Source organism: Tyto alba, unplaced genomic scaffold (assembly GCF_018691265.1).
Source record: "Tyto alba isolate M040663 unplaced genomic scaffold, T.alba_DEE_v4.0 Super-Scaffold_34, whole genome shotgun sequence".
Classification (NCBI taxonomy): domain Eukaryota; kingdom Metazoa; phylum Chordata; class Aves; order Strigiformes; family Tytonidae; genus Tyto; species Tyto alba.
Genome location: NW_024881309.1, coordinates 1,281,871 through 1,302,410, shown reverse-complemented (window position 1 = coordinate 1,302,410; position 20,540 = coordinate 1,281,871). Strand labels below are relative to the sequence as shown.

The window sequence follows — 20,540 nt, the reverse complement described above, 5'->3', positions numbered from 1 at the left end:
TGCACTTGCATGTCTCTTATCACCTTCAAGAGTTCTCACACAGCTGAGGTCACAATAGAGAAGGCCTCTCATGCTGTGACCATTGGAGCTCAGGCTAGCAGAGTTATGTTCCAAAAGTGATGCAAAGGCACCCCAGAGGACTGTGGTTCGAGTTGCGCAAACTCCTTGCCAAGTAAAACTGAATTTGTCATACTGTTGTTGGTGCAGTGCTCCAGCTTTGGAGGAAACTAGGGCTTGCCAGGTCTATTGAGAATCATTGCTGGACATGCAGCAAACACAAAAGGAGAAAAATAGTGTTACACACTCAAACACCTAACTAGAAATTCTGAGCTGCCTGACAGCAGGTTCACTGAAGGAATTGTATTCACATAGATTAAGACTGGATTAATCCATTTCTCTTGTGCTTTTATTGAAAGAAAAAAATAATAATAATAAAAAAAAGATGGAGAGGCCTACAACTCAAGCTGTATGCTATTTAGAGTGCAGGTGTATGCTAATTGCTATTTAGGTTATATATAGGATCTACTCATACAGGGTGCTGAGCATCTCAAAGTGGAGTTCATACCAAGATGCTCTCAGTGTTGTGGAAGGTAAGGCCAGCTAAACTTGGGAGGATTGTTGAGAAAGCTGGTCCTAGTTGGCATGTCCTTTTGCGTTACTGTGGTGCTGAGGGATTTTGTAGATTGAGTCTCCTGTAGACTGAACGGTAGTAAAACATATGGCAGAAGATGGTGCCATAGGATTTACAGCCTGGATGCAAGATATAAGGCCTTCATTAAGAAGGAAGAATGAGGAAGCAGTGAGATGTTGATAAAAAAGCAAATATTTGGTTTTGCTGATGTCCAGTTATTCTAAAAATATCATCCATGTGACTACTTAATGAAGACTATGACCCACCCCCTAACTGACATCGTGTCTAGTGCTGTAGTATGTACACATCCCCCGTGAGCACAGTGGAACATTTAGAGACAGCTCTCAGATTAATTTGTTTGCAGGTAGGAAGGAAGGAATAGCAGCAAATAAATCTTCTCGGTAATCTTTTGTTGTATCCTCTGTGTGTTAAAGGTGTTATTTCCTATGCTTTTACCTGTTGTGTGCAAATAGTAGGCATTTTATACCCATGCACAGAAAACATGCAAGGAACTGTACATGTGTGAAAGAAAACTTGGCTCTAAAAGTTCGTTGGCAAAATGAAGCAAGTAATCCAAGCTGTTTCCTGTGATCCCTTCGTTATTCAGCCAGACAGCTGATCTATTTTTAACCAGTTGTATTGAAGGGGAACTCTTTCTCTGGAGAGGCTAATAGTTGTTTCTTTGAATCTAGCTTTAGTAGCTGTAGTTACCATGGCTTAAGTGGGACTAAATCCAGATTTACACTCAGAGTGTAGAAGAATATAGGGGCAACAGTGGGATGGAAAGCAGACAGACACTCTGCATCACCAGGCAGGGAGACCGACCTACATGAACCGCTTCTAGTGGTAGTGACTATTCCCCTGGGAAACGTGAGCCCTCCAACAGAGCTAACCACAGGACCCTTACACAGCTGAGTCATATTCTAGCTGCTCTAAGCTGAAGAAATACAAGCCTTTGTGTTTCAATGGTAAAATGATTTCAATGATTTGTATTTCAATGGCAATGGTAAAATTGAATATCCGCAGAAATAGATTCAAAATCATCGCTGATCTTTGTTGACCTAGTCAGTGATTCCTTGGTGGTTTTTCTGGAATCACAGGCCTGAATCCAGAGCAATATATTAATTTTCTTTGGATGGCAGGGGGTTGCAAGTATATGGGGGCATAGTTTTTTTTTTTTGTTTTATCATGAGAGTTGAGGGACACTAGCAAGGTAGGGTGGAGAAATTTGTTTTCCTGTGTCCTTTCGCTTGTTGTCTGGAGGAATGTAATTAACTTCTAAGTCTGCTGTAGGCATGCAATTGCAATGAGCTAAGTTAATATGTGAAATCCTTGCCCGTAGAGACCTGTGTGCATGTTTTGTAGCTAGTGGCAAGTCTAAGGTTACCTATTCCTTGGCAAAAGGGATAGGTGGGAGCTACCTTACATCCAGGACTAAGCGTGCACTTGCAGCACACTGTACTTTATCTACTGTTTGATGTAAATCCAATCCATGGTTACTTGTTTATTAGTTGTTTTTTATGTACCCCTGCCAGTGAGGGAGAGGAGGATGTTCTTGGTCTATGATTGGACTTAAAAGATTATCCTGCTCTGAACTGGAGTTCTATAGACCCTGTAACCTCAAATTTTTGACAGTATCTCTGGTGAGCTGTCTCATGTGAAGTGTGACATAAGTACTGTTTCCTCAAAGAATTGCACCACCTCCCTAACATCTTTTTTATGCAGTGTTTTCAGAATTGCTCCCTAAGTATTTGGAAAGACAAAGGACACTTTCTAGCTCATTTGTGTTATTTTTAAAGAGCTCAATAAAATGATGCTGCAAAACTTCTTGGTTCAATGCCATTCTTTGATAGCTATGAGACTTCTTGAATTTATTCCAAAACTGTGGAAGTATAAGGAGAATTTGGATTGACATCAGTCTATAAATCAGGTGTCTTTATGTACTTCAGTCAGCTGCAGTGCACATAACTGGTGTGAAGTCTGTATGAGTTTGCGGCCTTGATTCTGTTTTCTTCTAGTTTGTGAATTAAATAAAACTATGGGTATACTGAGAAGACAATGACAGAAATGGAAATAAGGAGTCTAAAAAATGCAAGAAAGACAAATTGTAAGGAGGTCTGAGTTGCTGTGGCTTTAGGTTATGGTGCATCTTGTCACAGTGAGTGGGAGAAAAGCACCTGCTGTTGGGCAGGGTTTAGCCAGAACATGGCTCTGCGTCTGGAACCACGGAGCCACGTGGACTATCTCTCTCACCCTTGCATTTAGATTAGATGTGCAAAATGCCAGCACAGTTGACCACAGAATGTATCATTCTCTTGTTAAAGACATAATGGTTTACTTAGTCTTAATTTCCATTTATTGGGCTTTTCTCCATCAAAAGAATTTGGCATCCTCAAGACAAGCTTTTTCTTAAATTGCAAGTTTGTAGCATCAAGTATTCAGCTGCAACATGTTGGCTCGCTGATCATCTTGTTTCTCTTTGGGAATATGAAGAGATAACAATTTTAATTTTGGCTTTTATTGTCTTACATTAAGGCTACAGAAATACTTGTCCTATTCAGAGTTCTTGGCCAGCCTTATGAGAGGCTTTACAAGTGACAAGTGCCTTTTACTGAGGGGCTTCCGAATAACACAACTGAAAGACTTAAGCTAATGATGTAAGCTAATGCTGGTTTTGTAAACTTTCTATTGTCTGCAAAAAGGTTAGTTTTATTGGCTTTGCTCATTTTATGCCAAGTGAAGACTGTAAGAAGTATGAAGTGTGTTTCAGAAAACGTATTTTATGTATTAGAGGAGTACTTATTTCTAAATGCAGACCCATGTATTTTTAGCCACCGACACCTGGGCTTTACTAGATGGAGAAATTAACTGCACGTAGATTGCAAGTTGTCTAGCTAGAGATGGAAAACTTCCTGTGCTAGAAGGAACAGTGTATGGTCAGCAAAAGTGTGAGCCTTCATTTTGGGACCCTTTTATAGCTTGCTCTCGTAGAGATGAAGAATAAATGAACTGTAGACTGTTCCAGTTGCCTCACTTCAGTGCCTTTGGAACTGGAAGCAGAAACCATTCTCAATTTGTGGGATAGAGTGGGTTTGTTTTCATGATTGTAGCAATGGTAAGACATTTCCTTAAAATAGATGTTTAAGATTCTGCTGCTTTTGAACTTCAGATTGTTCCTTTTGTGTGTTAATAGATGTGTGGGAAGGTTTAATGGAAAAAGGGCTGTAACTTCAGATGCTTGGAGTTTTGTTCCAGAGGGCATAAAGATGGGACTGTTGGTGGGAGGACAAAGTGAGGATGATGAAGGGGGGGAGGTGCAGCAGGAGCTGAAGCCGTACTTGTGTGAAGAATTAAAAAGCCCTGCTCACCTGAAAAAACTGCCTGAACAATTTAAGACCAGCAGAACAACAGTTGCAAAAGCAAACACTTAAACAGGATGTGCTATTGACTTATTGACTGGCTCATCATTGAATCGAGCTATTGTTTTTTAAGCTTTATTCTGGCAAATGCTCTTTTCAAAATATGCATGGCTTCTCAGAGCCATGGAAAATGACAGGAGTTTTATATGACGACCTACATACCTTATGTGCTCTGTGGCTGGATCTCATTCCCAGCTGCCTTGCTGCAATAGTAATTTTAAGTGATGATGAACTTTTGTTCAGAGGAGAAGAAATAACCATGCTTTTAAAGGCTAAATGTAGCTTCTAGGGCACTGTCCTGTTGCAAGTCAGGGCTGGCTAGAGCTTCTGTGTTGACAGAGGCTGGGTGCTACGTTTCCCTTAACATGAAGTGTAGTATGGTCATCTTATCTGATGGCTGGGAGAAGGTTGGTTAGGGTAGGCTTGTGAAAGGGTCCTAACTTCACATGTCTGTGACTAGATGGTTCAGAAGTCATGTGAATCTTTAATGAGGTATACTTTTTTTGAGAGGTGGGTTTATGGTCTAAAGCAACACACATTTCACTGAAGGAGGTAGTAATTTTTTTATGGTTAACAGAGCCTTGGCTTCATGTATCTTCTGGAGACTTATGTAACCATGGCTATGAAGTCAAGTGTTTATTTTATGCCTCACCATATAAAGGCAATACTTATTTTCTAGCCCAGTTCTTGGAAATTATTTGGGGTATTTGGCATTGATGGGACTGGAGTGCCTGTCATATTCAAGGTCTCAAAGTTATTCCAGTTGCACCTGGGGTTGAGCTTTGTGTGTCTCTGTTCTATCAGTTTGCATTTTGGATGTAGCAGGGGTTAAGTTTCTTGTTTGAGAGCAAGTCCTGATGTACTTCACCCTTCATCAAGACACCAACGAGACACCAATTTTCCCATTGTGTGTGTGGTTTAATTAGTTTATCAAGACCCTTGCTATTGGTGTTTCTTTGGTCTTCTCTGATACACATTTGCATGGAGAACAAATAATTTCAAGTCCTGGTCTGATGAAAGAGAGCCAAGAAGTAATGTAGCACTATTAGCATTTGCTTATGATCGAGTCTCCTCTGCAGTCTGTTTCTCACAGTTGTGGACAAAATGGGAGTGCCTGTAAGGTTGTCTTTGAAGAGGTGCATTTGGTATTGGGCCCTTTGTGCAACAAGAGCCAGAGCATTCACTGTTTTCCAGATGGACCATATGCTCTTGTACCTGTGCAAGGGTCCTCACTGCATGTCATCTAAGGTTGCCTTTGGACCTATTGGGGTCATATAGAGAAAGAATGGCTTAAGGTATCATGGAGGAAGTGGGCAAGGTCAAGGTTTTTACTGAATGGCTGTAAATGAAGACCAGGTGTGAGAGGAATAGAGAAGGAAATATGTATGACCTGCACAATGTGGTTTGCATGCTTGCTGTGCTGTTAGGAAGTGAAGTAATGCTCCTTGCAGCCAGGCTGGGGTTGGCTGTACCAGGTGTGCAGTACTTGGGTGAATCTGTTCATGGCTATTCATTTGCAGTCTCAGATCTAAGGTAGAACAGAGTCAGGTCAGATGTCTTTTCTTTCTGTGAAGTGAAAAAGCATCTTCTCGAATCTTCAACTTTCCTTCTTCAGTCTGCAGATCAATGAAGTTTCTATTAAAGCTGGAATGGTTATTTCTCCATAAGTATTTTTAATGGTAATCAATGAATTACATAAGTGATGACACATTTATTTTCTAACACCAGGAAGGAATTTTTTTCCAATATTAATATTGAAGTGTTTATGCCAGAGGGAGCATTTAGTGCTGAAAGATTCTGATTAACCTAATTTTTTCCTGGTTCTTACAACATAAAGAAGAATAATCCAATCCCATTATAGTCCATGGTTTATTTTCCTGAGGAGTGAAATTAGTTTCTTTTGCCTTTAATTGAGGTGTGAAGGAATTAGTCAGAACAGTCAAGATGTGGACCAAAGGTGTTTTACTTTTCACAGTCTCTAGCACAGTGGGAACACTAGAGTAGTTTAATAATTTGTTCCTCTAACTGCATTTTATTCTCAAAATACACTTGAGCTAAAATCTCTGCATAATGGTATGGCAAGTGAGTTGGTGGAATTAATCTAGAATACTGTGCAGAGACAGGTCTTTGCTCAGGGTTTATTTGCTTAAGGCTGTGCTAAAGGTCTAGCATAACTGCCATATATTATTGCCAAGTGTAGCCTCAAACACTTCCGTGGAGTGTAAATTACTCTTGCTTTTCAAAGTTAAGTAGGAAATTTCATTTACAGTTGAATGTATCTTTACAAGAAGAATATGGACAGCAAGTGTTAAACAAAACAAAAAGAAATGGCTAGCTGAGCAATGTGTAACAAAACATTAGGCTGGGAAAACTGCAAGGCCAGCAATTAAACTAATATCTCCTATAATAATTGTTTCCCTAGATCAGGAAGTGTCCTGCACCATTGGAATGAAATATATCATTTTGTGGAACATTTGGCCCGCAAGTTCATAAGGTAAGAAGTGCTGCTTTGCAGATAACCAAACGAGGAGGGACGTGTGTGCCAGTGGCTAGGAGACCTGCTCACAGTCACAGTCAAGTAGCACATGCTGGTGCCAGTCCCCTGATGGAGAGCTTTTAATGCTTTTCTCGGATCATCCCATTGACTGCTTTTCCCCAGATTTCTGTCTTGCAGGAAACAGAAGTAGACAAGCTAATTGTTCCCTTTGTTCCTGCCTGACTTCCATGGATCAAATTGTATTTTTGTGGGGAAGGAATCCTCTTGTTTGTCGTGCATGTGTGAGGTACAGAGGTCTGGGTCTGCAGGGAGAGGCCTGAGGCTGTAGCTTTCAGGAGCTGAGTGCCTTGAGACTAGATGAAAAATCCTCCAGGCCAGTGGGTGGAAAGTGTTACGATAAACATAATTAGCCTTCCTTCATCTCCATGGTGATACCAGGATGCATTTAGGCCTTTCTTGCTTTAGCAGTTGTAAGGTCATGATACAAGTGCTATTTACATCTTTTAGCAGGATTCTTCAGGGTTTGCCTTGACTAGGAAGACCCAGAGCAAAACACCTTTTGCTGCTCTGTCCTGTCTTTCATCCTGTTAAGTTATAATCTAGATAGCAATCAGAGCGCCTTGTGTGTTTGGTGCTATGCATACTCTGGTCTGGATGACCAAAATAATATATTTTTTTCCTCCCCTTTTCCAGCCCTCAGCTGAGGATGTCCTTCATCGTTTTTTCAACTAGAGGCTCAATTCTAATGAGGTTAACAGAAGACAGGTAAGAAGAGGTTTAAAGATGCACAACAGCTTTTGTGTCCTTGTTGCTTTCTTCACCTTCCTTGTTCAATGATTTCCAGTCCACTGTGAGCAGTGTTGTGACACGTTTGTGCTTCTCAATTTAATTGTTTGAATCACCTGCCCATTTTCACTCATTTTGCTAGAATGCATTAAATCCTCTTAAGTCAGAGGTGGCCTTCTTAATTTTAACTTCTAAATGTCTTCCTGTCAGCAATTAGGGTTTTAACTCAAACTGCTTTCATTGAGGAAGTCTGTCTTCCACAGATTTTTCAGGCTTTTGTCAGAGAATAAGAGCCTTGTTGCCTTTGAAACGTTGTTAGGGAGTTTATTCTACAAACAAGTAGGTGAAACTCCCTTCCCATAAAAATAAACCTGAAAGCTATAGGTGATGCCCAGGTGAATGTGATTTCTTAGGAAGTCTGAAGGTATGTTATAAGCAAACGGTGTTTAGGATGGATTGCAAGGGTATATATTTTTTGGCATTTTGATTGCCATGTTTCTGAAGCATGTTCCTGTCTTCCCCTTGTAGATCCCCAAGTTACTCCCAGTAAAACCTATGGGATGGATTTTTTTTTTTTTACTGTGTCTTCAAGGAGAGCTGGATGAGGTCCTTTAATCGCTCCTGCTTCCTCTGTTAACTTCATTGCCACGTGGAGCAAAAATATATGTAACACATGTGAAGGCTATGTAAGTCAGCATGTGTTTTACATATTGGATGTCTATGAAATTGCATACCAGAGCAGCTACTATAGAGGAATGAATTGGAAACTGGCCAGTTTCCTAAAGACCAGTCGACATACATACCAACCTTGAAAATGTCATTAAACCCAATCAGCCTAAGCATCTCTTGCCACTTACTGCAACAATAAGTATAAAGAGAATTAACCATATCTAACTCTGTGCCAAAGTAAAATCTGTTCCCTGCCTCTTTCAGTCTCCCACCCTGTGACCACACCCCATTGCAAAGATCTCTAGTCTGTTAAAGCTTTAAACTGTGAGACTCAAGAGTTTCCCATGTGGAAACGTATTTCATGTTTATCCAGCTGTCCTAGAAATGTTGACTGGGAACAGGATATTGATATGGTATTAGTCTAAAAGCCAGCTGACTGGAAAGCTGCCGTTTTTTATTGGAGGACTGACGAACAAGGTATGGGTTTCATACTGGTCTTTTCTTAATTGAGTAGTGGCAAAACCTTTTTTCTACCTTGCCTATGCCTCCGTGTGGTGTACTAGCATCTGAACAGGAAAATTAAGGGTGCTTAGCATCTTTTTTTGGAAAAACTCTGTGCATCTAATGAGACAGGATTGACATTTTAAAGAACTTTGCTGTCTAATTTAAAATTTCAGTGTGCATGCTTGAAAAATAGTTCTAATCACAGGAAATGCTCTTGATTTTATATTCAGCTTTGGCTTGGTATGTGCATGGGTAGCTGAGTGGAGGAAATATCTGTCCCTAGCTCACTGTGATATACAGCTTAATGCATAACTAGTTTGGGATATCGTAGGCACAGAATGAGTTCCTGAATGTTTGCTAATTCAATCTATTGCAAAAGCAGATACTCTTTTCTCCCTGTGGGAGTTACTGTTCTGTAGACTGGATAAAGTTAATGCACCACTGCAATCAGCCTCACAAATGTGAGATAGACTATGTGATGATCACACAAACTCGATTTTCTGAAGTAGTTAAAAAATGCACAGACAAAACTGACTTCTGGCATTTGGTCTTGTAATGTCAGTGGGGTTCTGCATGCAGTGCCTTAATTTGGCTCCTATGAAGATTGTATAATTTATATAACACATTGCAGGGTTTTATCTTGGTATTAAAGACTTCTCGCCTGTATTGGCTTCTAGAGTTTGGTGCCTGGAACTCAGTAGAACAAATGGATGCCCACCCCATTTAGCCTGCAGTTGATCTGTCACTGTGACTGGGATTTCTGAAAAAATTAAACCAGATACCCTGAATCATAATGAGATATTGGGAAAGGCTTTAATGTTCAAGTCACTTTGAACAGAGACTGAAGGTGTAATGTCCAAATAAACTGGAGTTGCCAGGATGGTTTGAGATTGTGTTATTTTCTGCGGCTGTTGGATTACATTTGTATAGTCAAGCAAGCATAAGTGAGGAAAGTGAGCCAGGTGCAAGTCAGCTGCTCTGCTTCTGCATCAGAGGTTTGACCAGGGCTACACAGGGAATATTTATTTAGAAAGACATGTATGGATATTGACCTAGGAGATGCTGTTGCTGTAATGCTTCTCCCAGGGTGTGGGAACACTGGGAGCACATCTGCTCTGTTTTCCACTTCCTTAGAAAGGTATCTACCCAGACGTTACCTTAGCCTATATAAACACTGAGTTAACTCTTCCCCCTCCTCCCCGTATCTGGTTCTGCCATGCCTGTCTTCACCTGGATACCAATCCCTGATAAATTTGATCTTGGACCTAACAATTCATCTGCATTTATTTCAGAGAACAGATACGCCAGGGGCTAGAGGAGCTGCAGAAAGTCCTTCCGGGAGGTGACACATACATGCATGAAGGATTTGAAAGGGTAACTAGTTGCATGCTATAGTGCCTCTAAACTGTGTCTGGGTGCTCCTCAGGAAATGTTAAACAAAGGAATCTAATTAATAATTCTCTGGTAGGTAAGTGGGGCTATTTGCCTTTCGTACAATAGGTACACTGAAGTGTATGCCTTCGGTGTTGGAGCTGGCACAAGGGAGTAGCAAACCTTACTAATCTTTCTTTTTACCTTCAGTTTTTATGGGGGGAGCTGCCTTTTCTGCCTTGTTTCTAAACTGAAGGCTTTGGCATTTCAATCCCACATGAAACCATGTTCATGAAGGGTGGAAAGCTGTCTAGAGTCCTGCGTGGGTGTTACAGTAGCTTGTTAGAGTTGGATGGGGGCTGAGGCCATGGCACTAGCCTGTTTTCACTGATGGACAAATAATGTTGTGCAGAAGCTATTGCCTGCTCTGATTTTCTCCTTCCGTATATTTTACAAGCTTGGGAGTTTATCTAAACCTGAACTCCTGAACCCCCTCCCACTTCTGTACTACACATACATTTTGGAGGATTTGGGGGAACTGTCTGCCTACTGAAAATGCATGTAAACACACAACAAAAATTCAAGTGACCGGAGAGTGATGCTGGCTCTTAACTAGGAGTCCAGAACCAAATCCCAGAATTTGGTGATTTAAGAAACTTTGCAGAAGTCCAAAAACCCGAATTTAAATTCAACACAAAAATGAAATTTGTAAGCCAAAGATGTTCAGGGTGGCCTACTTTCTAATTTTGAATAGATGCACACTGAAACATTTGCCCTTCTACCTTGCAGAATATGCATGTGCATAGATGAAGCGTGACACAGAAACATAAGAATATCTCTCTGCAGTTGGTTTATTTGCAATTGGAATAGTTTATCTAGAGGTGCTGGGGAATCTTTATCAATGGACCTAGGATGTTTCTCAAGGAGAAAGGTGAATGTGATTTCCAGATAGCAGAATAGTGAGAGACTGCATTATTGTTGGCCAATGGCCTTACAGTTGGTTTGACAAAGTTATGCTTTAGATAAGGCCTTGAAGTAACGCAGTCGAAACCATAGGCAAGAAACTGGTTCTATGAAGCAGGTATCTCTGAAAGCATAGGTTATGTGCAGACTACAAACATGACATCCTCACTCACTGTCATCTTCTCTTTCTTTCTGGTGCATGCATAGATGCCCACAAAGTATTATTATTCGTTTATTGCTAATTACACATTCTGGTTTAATTTCAGGCAAGTGAACAGATTTACTATGAAAATGTTCACGGTGAGAGACTTTCTTGATCCATTGAATGTTTTTTTTTCTCTTTCTTTTTGACTGATAATTTTAATAGATTTGAAATGCAGCTTCACTATGGGAAAGGTGGGAGGTGGTTCCTGTTGTTACAGGAACGTGATATTATTCAGGGTAGCTGTTCCTGAAAAAGAACAGGTGGAGCTTTAAGGATCCAGAGCTGGAATAAATGTTTTTCAGGACAGAAGTTAGAATCCAGGCTGACTGAAGGTGCCTAATCTTACCAAAACTGTCTAGTACCTTATCTTGTTCTTTTTGTTTGAGGACTCGAGTAACCATTTCTTCTTCCTTCTGAAACATGAGTATGTATGCTGAGGTGCTGTTAGGCAATTTTTTTTCCCCCATAAACTATTAAATACAGTAGTAAGTGCAGACAACTGCAAAAATGTTTGTCCTTTCCTTCCTTGTAATTAATGTAAAAACTTTCTGCACTGCAAAGCCTGAAGTAGAACTATAAACATTGCTTCTTGGAAACCAAACAATAGGTGACTGGGCATTTGAGTACAAAGCCAGTCCTAACGGTTTTGCAGGGCTGCTCATGAATAAAATGAAGTAGTGACTAAGTCTACGCAGTTTTGGGACTCACCTGTAAAATATGACTGCAGCAGAATGGAATAGATAGCTAGAACATTTTGATTTGGGATTGATAATGCTTTTAAATGCTGGCATACATACTACAAGTAAACAGGTTGCCACCATATGCAAGAAGCAGTGGGCAACTGGGTCCTCAAGTCTGAATGTTGGCCTGTGTATTTTATCTTTATTAGTTCTGTGCATTTGTCCTTGCTGCACTCAAAGGAGTGTTTATACTGCCTGCGGTAGGTCCAAACACTCCTGCAGTAGTCAAAGGAGAGAAAAGGGCATCTCTGGAGGTCGTTTGGGCTACTAAATTCATACAAGAAGTGTTTACTTTTCTCTGTTTCCCACAGAAAGAGACTAGGCACTTGAGTTGGGTATCTGCAACGTGAATGATGCTGCATGTTGCTTATTGTTTGTCAAGCACTCAACTTTCTCGTTGCATCATTACCACATTATTTAAAATTGGGGATTTTTAAGTGCCACCAAGAAGAATAGGTATTGGATCTCTGTTCTGCAATAATCAAAGAAGTTGCTTGTTTGGATTTTTGTCTCTTCAGCAACACCTTGTTAAAGGCACAGCTATTTGTAATGGCAGGAAAATGCCCTAGATAGTTGAAGAAATTTAAAGGTTGATAATTTACACACCTTGACATATTTAGTCTTATCGTTCCATAACAGTGTTTGTGCAAGATGCACAAATAGAATCTACAAGATTCTATTTAGCCACTCCTGAAAGCAAACCTGTAAAAACCAAGCTATATTCAATACAGGGGAAGACTGCAAGGTTAAACTATGTGGCTGAAATATGATAAATAAGAAGGTTGAAGATTTTAGGTCATTTTCCTACCATATCTGCTTAAATTCCAGTTGAGCTTTTTATCACAGGCTGAAAAAAATCTTTGGATTTCTTGAATTGACAGCACTAATGAAATCAGGAGAAAACTAGGGACGCTTTGCATTGGTTTTTGATGGCTGCAGTCTAATCTACTGGTCTGAAATATTGAAATAGTTATGAGAGGCTGACAATTAAAAATCATTGACACGTAAAAAAATGTGGTATAAAATTGGTATTGAAGGCAGGTGTCTGACTGGAAAAAGTGTGCAGAAATTCATGTCTTCTGAAAACTGGTTGGCTGAAGGGAGGTGAGGACATGGACTTGATGTCCACTGTTTCTGGACCTTTAAGTGTGCTAACAGGTCACTAGCAGGATGTTTTCTAGGCTAGTTTAACAAATGCAACTTAAAACCAAGGGACTAAAGAAGATTGTGTATTTAGGTTACAGAACTGCAAGTGTCATCATTGCATTGACAGATGGAGAACTCCATGAAGACCTATTTTTCTACTCTGAGAGGGAGGTAAGTGTCTTACACATTTTTAACCAGAGAGACTGTGAATATCTGGTCTTGCTGCTTTGAAGGCAAAAGATAGGGAAAACCTTTTTCCCTAGTAACAAAACTTCCCTTTGCTCTTTAAGCATTAATCTTAAGGATAAACCTTAACAGCAGCAATGCTTCTGACTCATCAAAACTGAGACGGTCATAGGAAAGGAAGGAGGTTTAAACTTCCAGTTAAAAACAAACAAACAGAACAACAGAAAAACAAACAAAACCCCCAAACAAACAAAACCAAACCAAAACAAAAAAACCCCAACCCTGAACCCAGAGGAAGAAATAGTTTCCAGATAAAAAGTTTCAGTATTTACTGGATTGTTCGGGGAAATACCTGAATCTTTTCACTTTACCTTTTGTGAAAGAAGAAAAGTCAAAGACCACTGAAAGAAGACGACTGTTGTTGCTATAATCTTCTGTCACATCAGAAAGTCTTTCAGATGATCAAATCAAAAATTTCCACAAATGTTTCCAAGATTCAAGCATGTATTCTCAACACCCTCACTAACTGTATTGTGAAAATAATAAATAGATAAATAGTAGGTTGAGCACTTGAAAGCATTTGCTGTATAGTGTTCCTACTGATGTCCTTTTGATAGTCATCTCTGAAGGGACAAACAAATTTTCACTTGTCAGTCAAATTAAGATGACATAAACTTGAAAAACAGTGTTGTTACATGAATTTGCTATGGACAGAATTTTTCCTCTCAATCTGTCCAAAGTGTAGCTTTAAATGCAATAACGATAAAAAGACTGATTTTGTAGAATAAAACCAATACTGATACAGCACAAAAAAATGTTGTGAATCTAGAGTTCCCCTCCTTACTGTTCATCTTTTTTTTTTTCCTTTCTGAAATCAAAAATCCACAGGAAAAACAAGTTATTTTGGGAGGTGAATGAACAAGTTGAGAGGTTAGAAGTGTTGTATTTGTTTCGATTTAGGGAGGAACACTTAGTGACCTAGTAGAATGAAGATCCTGAACATCAGCTCTTCTTCACTGTGAATTGCTTCAGTTGTTTAGCTTTAAGTTTCTCAGTATAAAACTGGAATGGTGCTTTTCTTGTAAAGCACTTTGCTATCTGACAATTTGAGCTACTGCAGACTTCTGATATAATCTGATTTGCTACTGTCTTTTTCTAGGAATGAGTTTTTGGTCAGGTGTTCTTGTTCTAATGAAATATGATTAAATTACTTAATTCATACTTATGCAGGCAAGAGCATTTAGAACAGTTGCTTTTTGAATAGTAAAAGCAACTTCATCTGTATATCAATGAAATAGCCTGGAAAAATGAAACCTGTGGATGTTCTCCCTTTATTAGTTTGAGATGCTGTGTAAATACTGGGAGGGATACAGTTTTGTAACAGATGGAATGAAATGTCTCTTCACCTATGGATATCATGAATCCAGGCACACGTGTCTGAAACAGAAAATCCCAAAACATTTTAGCTTACTATTATACTGGGACATGTCCTAAATGATGAAAAGAAAATGGATTTAGTCAGTCTTACATCTGTTGGACAAACAAATGTTAGGAAGTTGGAGTAGCTAGGAAGGTGAGCTAATTAGGTTAAAAAAACCCCACTAAACACGTTGGGTTTGCTTTACTAAACAAATAGCTACTTTAGTAGCAGATAAACCATGTTTTTGCAGAATCAGGGAGGAGAGCTTTTAAAGTTCTCTTTTGACAACCCCCTCCCATTGCTCATTTTACAGAGAAAGATTAAATTTATGATTAAGACCTTTCAGAAACCTGCATCCCATCACATTTGCATCCATCTCATCCTACCTCTCCTTGTTTCAGGCTAATCGGTCGCGTGACCTGGGAGCAACAGTATATTGTGTTGGTGTGAAAGACTTCAATGAGACCCAGGTAAATGAGGCACTCATCTTGCTGAGGTACTTGGCAAAGGTACATGTTGAACACGGGCACATGCTCCTGAATCACTTTCTCAGGAATTCTCAAGTGGTCTTCCTCTCCTTCTTCAGACTGTTTGACTGTTTGACAGTCTAAAGTGACTGCCTGAAGTGTCTTGGTCTGGACGTTGGGTTTAAGCCCCATTCTGTCTGAATTGCCATATGCAGAGAACTGTCCCTCTGCATACTACAATGACTCTTGCTAATGGTGGAGAAAAGCAGAGAAAAAGACACATGAAGAATAGCAAATCAGTCTGTTTTAATCTGGAGGCAGAAAGAGGTTCTAGGGACTTTATTTTCTCGTAAAATTGAGGTATTGCCATATAACTCTTCACTTTCAGTCCAGCTTTTATTTCATGGGAAAACTATGCTGTAAAAAGCAAACAGGTTCGTTAATTACACTAATATTTTACAGTGTTTTCCCATTTGATAGTCTGACTTCTAGTCATAGTTTATCCTATGAATGTTAGTATGTCTGTGAATTACATTTCACACCAAATGTAACAGTTGACATTATATTTTTCTAACATCAGTACTTGTACAGCCCTTAAGTGGAATGCTGAAATACGTATTGAATAGAGCTTTTCCAGATTTTCAGCTTTCTAACAAAGCTTCAAACACTGATTCAAAAGGGGTCAAACAAACTTGGTTTAGAACAATCTCCTTTGAATCAAAACCAGAGACCAGTGTAACCCATAGAATAAGTCGTAGAAAAATCAAGGAGGGAATAAAAATGGTAGAGACTAGATGTAGAGTAGCAGACTTCAAAGACAGCTGCTAATTAAAGTCATCTAGATGCTGAAGAAATTAACTGGAATTAAATGACTCTGAAGTCCCAGAGTGCACTAGGAGGAGGACTATGGGGAATGAGTTGAGGAAACTGTAAACATCCTGGTTGACAGAAGCTTCAATATCTTGGCCAACAAGCAGTAAACAGCTTTACTACCCTTCTTGGAGCAGGCAGAGGAAAGTTGCCTGGAGTATTTCTCTAGATGCAAACCAGGAGGTTGGCAGTTTGGTGTTTTGCTTGAGAATTGGGAGTTCTGAGTGACATGAGCTGGAAAGGTGGAGTCAGTGGGGTTTAGGGAGGAATGTGTGGCTAGTCTGCTGCCTCCAATTTGCAGTGCTACAGGAAACGCCAAAGAGGCCTGCTGGGTTGATGTTACCTCTGCCATGGGAGAGAATTACTATAACAAACGTTGGCCTTGCAGCAGTAAAACTTGATTCTGCTCCAGCAGATGCATGGAGAGCTCATTACTTCTGAACTGGGCTTATATTTTTGCCTTAACCCTTAGCACGCTATTGACAAGTGAACGCCTGTGTAGCTCTTTACAAGTCATGTCCTGGTTCCCCCTATCTTACCACTGCCTCATGAATGACCCTCTTCCTCATCATGTAGGCTTCTAAATGCTCTTACGCTTCTTGCTCCTCCTCCCTTGGAAAATACCTCCTGTTATAGCTCCCTGCTGTCTTCTTCTTGGCTCTCTAATGCTTGATCCTAGGAGAAATAGTCAAATCTCTGTCCTGACAGGAAAGATGAATCAGTTCTATATCTCCAGGTGGGGTGTAATTTGCATTGGTTTTTTTCTATATGTGAAAATACTGATTCATTCTGATTAGTTCCCTGGTTTAAACGATGTATGTGTTGAAGTGTTTTGCTGCGTTAGTGGCCTCTCATGTTGATGCTGTGGCCCATTTTGGAGAGTTTGGATGATTTACAGCCCTGTGGGAGACAGTTTTTGCAATAAAGACCATTAGGCTCTGGGCATCAGTGAAAGCCACGTTCTGCCTTGTCTTCAAATTTAAGGGAAGCCATTTCTGATTCCCGTTATAGAGCTTTCTAAAATCAATCAGACAAAACAGATAATCTGCCAAGCATTGATAAGCTTATAATGCGCTGGTAATCCATACAGAGTACTTGGAGTACTTTGGGTATTTTTACTTGCAAGTGGATGAATCTGGAGAAGTCTTAATTTGCTGCCTGCTGGCTAATTTATGTCATTCTTTGCATTTCTGTTTTATTTACTTTTACCGCTCTGTCAGCTGGCTAGAATTGCCGACAGCAAAGATCATGTCTTTCCAGTGAATGATGGTTTTGAAGCCCTTCAAGGGATCATAGACTCTGTAAGTATTTTGAATCATGTGTTTGCATGTGTGCATGTTCATTTGTGTTAGCTTGCACAGTTGAAGGTTTAGTTTTCCCGTGTACACAAAGGACCTGCTGACTGCTAATAAATCACTTAAACATTTGGTCCAAATAAACTGACCTTTGTGCTAATATTGCTACTTCAAGTTAGAGTTTATCAACAGGTCACAATATAGGAAGCTTTGAGCCCAAATATTATCTTTGTATGTCTCTGTCCTGGATGGGAAGTAACTGACTGAATGAACTAGGCACATGGTGACAGTTTATAAAATGGCTGCCACAGACTGGGATAGCAGAGATGTGTTAGAACACGTTCTGTATGAAGGATTAGGGAACTCTTTGGTTTCCATCTTTCTGCTTGATTAGCATCCTTTCTGTCCTGATGGATGTGCTGCACTGCTCACCTGTTTAGAATGGGGGAAGGGATCCTGCTCTGTATGCCAAAATCCCCCAAACTCAGCTTTCTACATTCAGACTCCTGACAAATGGGCTATATGTTTTTCCCTTTCAGACCTACGTTTCCCAGTTCAGGTTGATCAATTACTGGCATTTCCTCTACGGGTTAGATGCAGCATATAAGAAGTGGCCTGTTCTTGAGTGGCTGGGACAAGAGCTAGCAGTTCAGCTGACAGAGGGAGGGCTGTAGATTGATTCCTTTCCTATGTCTTGCATATAATCATGCAAATGGTTCCATGGTCTTAACCTGCAGTAAGGATGTCTCATGAGGCATCCCTATTTGTAGCTCTAAAGCTCTGAGCAGCTTAATATTATCTCACCTAGGACCAATGTTTCCCTTGACTGAGCAGGAAGAGCGATATATGAGACAATGTGTGTGCCATTTTCCTGTAAGTGTAAAATGTGCCAAGTATTCACTAGGAAATACTATGTTTTCAAATAGCTTTCAGTATTTTTCTGTTCCTTTTGCTCAGTCATATCCCATAACTGTTCTAATTAGATCACTTCTCATGGCTACAAAGAACGATGAGAAATCCTTTTAAGGATTTTGTTCATTTTAGTATAGGCTTTTTAGTTGATAAAACACAGATGAAACATATACAACTTGAATCTAGGGAGGGTAGGTTCACCAGGGGAGGGCTTGAAGATTTCTGTGTTTACAGTGGTTACACACTATTCTGAACATGTAGTACCAAGCAAAACTGTTCACTCAGCACAGGCTCAATTTTCCCTAGTGCTCTTGCATGTAGATGGAGTACAGTCCCTTGCTTATTGGTTTTCCTGGCACTGTCCAAGTGTGGGGCTACTGCCTCAATTCTCTTGGATAATCAGGTGTTGCAGGTCATTTAAGAAAGCAACAAAGCAACAAACTCCCCTAGATTGCTTCCCAGCCCTGCATTCCCTTTGCAGCTGTTTCTAATTAATTCCAGCAGCAGTTCTGAATCCCTTTCTAGTTACACTGAACAGAATGGGAAGACTTCAGCCTCCAGGAACCCAGTCAAGATCTGCTTCAGCTGACTGGTACAAGATTTACCAACCCTGGAAAGGAAGGTCATAAGGATGTGTAATTGTACAGCAATGAATCTGTGAACTGATCACCTGCATTTGAGTGGATTGATTGCAATAGGTTGAGTAGAAAGGAGGTGTGTAAAAGGAATGGCAAGAAGGACATTAATCACTCTGTAGAATAACAAAGAATCTATAGATGCCTGTTCTAGCTGGAAAATAAGCTCCCTCATTCCTTCTTTTCTTGTCCTTGCAAAGCACCTCTGTCTTTGAGCAAACAAAGCATTTGTGTTCACAGGAAAGCATTTTAATGTTGAAAGGGCCATGAGATTTGGAAGCCTCTTTCAATTCCTCTGTAAGAGTTGGTGTAGCAAGGACACACAGCCATGTATAGATGGGACTGGTTAGGCTACTAGCTGCCAACAGGGGAAGGAAAGATAAAATTATGAGCCTGGGGGAGCTTAGTACTTGAAATCACTGTAGAGATGTGAAGACTTGGGTCTGTTCTGGTTTGTAGTTATTTGGTGTGAGTTTCCCTGTATTCCTGCTGAGACAGCCTGACTCTTCCCTTCTTCCCTTGTCTTGTGTAGGATTCTAAGAGAGCTGCAGGAAGCCTCATGAAGCAGTTGTGATGCATAAGAAATTAAGTTGTATGAACTACTTTGTGGGACTGTATCCTATCTGTATGAATTGTGCAAATGATTCATCCTCTTAAGTTTAATTTCTTGTGTACTCCTTTTGGATCACCTTGCAATAGTGTCTACCTACCCTCAGTATGTTTCAGGTCTTGCCTTAGCTCTTAGAATGTGGATATGGCAGTTCAACCTCCTCCTTCACCCCAAAAAATTTTAGCTTGGAAATACACTGTCTACAATTACTTCTGTTACACAAATGTTTTCTGGGACAAACTGCAATGCTGTCTATGTGTAGCAAGGTAACTTTGTGAGAACTTGATTTGAGCACCTAATACCTACAGAGGGTGGAAGCAAGGACAGGCAGCCTGGGAGGAATACAGAGAAATTGTCTGAGCAGCCAGGGATCAGGTTAGGAAGGCCAAAGCCCTCATAGAATTGGCCAGGGACATCAAGGGCAACAAGAAAAGCTTCTATAGGTATGTCAGTGATAAAAGGAAGACTAGGGAAAATGTGGGCCCTCTCTGGAAGGAAACAGGAGATGTGGTTACCTGGGATCTGGAGAAGGCTGAGACCCTTGATGACTTTTTTGCCACAGTCTTCACTGGCAAATGCTCCAGCCATTTGTACCACCTAAGACACAGAAGGCAAAGGTGGGGACTAGAATGAAGAACCACCCACAGTAGAAGAAGATCAGGTTGGAAACCTTCTAAGGAAGTTGAAGGTGCACAAATCCATGAGACCTGATGAGATGCACCTGTGGGTCCTAAGGAAACTGGTGGATGAAGAGACTAAGCCACTCTCCATCATATTTGAGAAGTTGTGGCAGTCCAGTGAAGCTTTGACCGACTGATAAAGGGGAAAGAAACATAACCACCATTTTTAAAGAGGGAAAAAAGGAAGACCTGGGGAACTACAGGCTAGTCAGCCTCACCTTTCTGCCCAGCAAGATCATGGAGCGGAACCTCCTGGAAACTATGCCAGGGCATATGGAAAATAATGAGGTGATTGGTGACAACCAACATGGCTTCACTAAGGGCAAATCATGCCTGATGGTGGCCCACGAGGGGGTTACAGCTTTGGTGGATAAGGGAAGAGCAACTGACATCATCTACCTCGAGTTGTGCAAAGTATTTGATACTGTCCCACACAGCATCCTTGTCTCTAAATTGGAGAGGTGGATTTGGTGGAGGGACCACTCAGTGGATAAGGAATTGACTGAATGGTCACATTCAAAGACTTGTGGTCAA

The 20,540-nt window shown here is 40.4% G+C and overlaps 1 protein-coding gene across 1 annotated transcript in view; it reads left to right on the top strand.

The window, feature by feature from the left end:
- ANTXR1 (ANTXR cell adhesion molecule 1) overlaps nt 1-20,540 on the top strand; it is a 112,695-nt gene that overhangs the window by 3,304 nt on the left and 88,851 nt on the right. Inside the window, exons 2-8 of the mRNA XM_032985154.2 lie at nt 6,473-6,544; nt 7,241-7,312; nt 9,799-9,880; nt 11,107-11,140; nt 13,023-13,102; nt 14,939-15,007; nt 17,095-17,175. Coding sequence (XP_032841045.1) covers nt 6,473-6,544; nt 7,241-7,312; nt 9,799-9,880; nt 11,107-11,140; nt 13,023-13,102; nt 14,939-15,007; nt 17,095-17,175 — 490 coding nt within the window. The remainder of the gene's footprint in view (nt 1-6,472; nt 6,545-7,240; nt 7,313-9,798; nt 9,881-11,106; nt 11,141-13,022; nt 13,103-14,938; nt 15,008-17,094; nt 17,176-20,540) is intronic.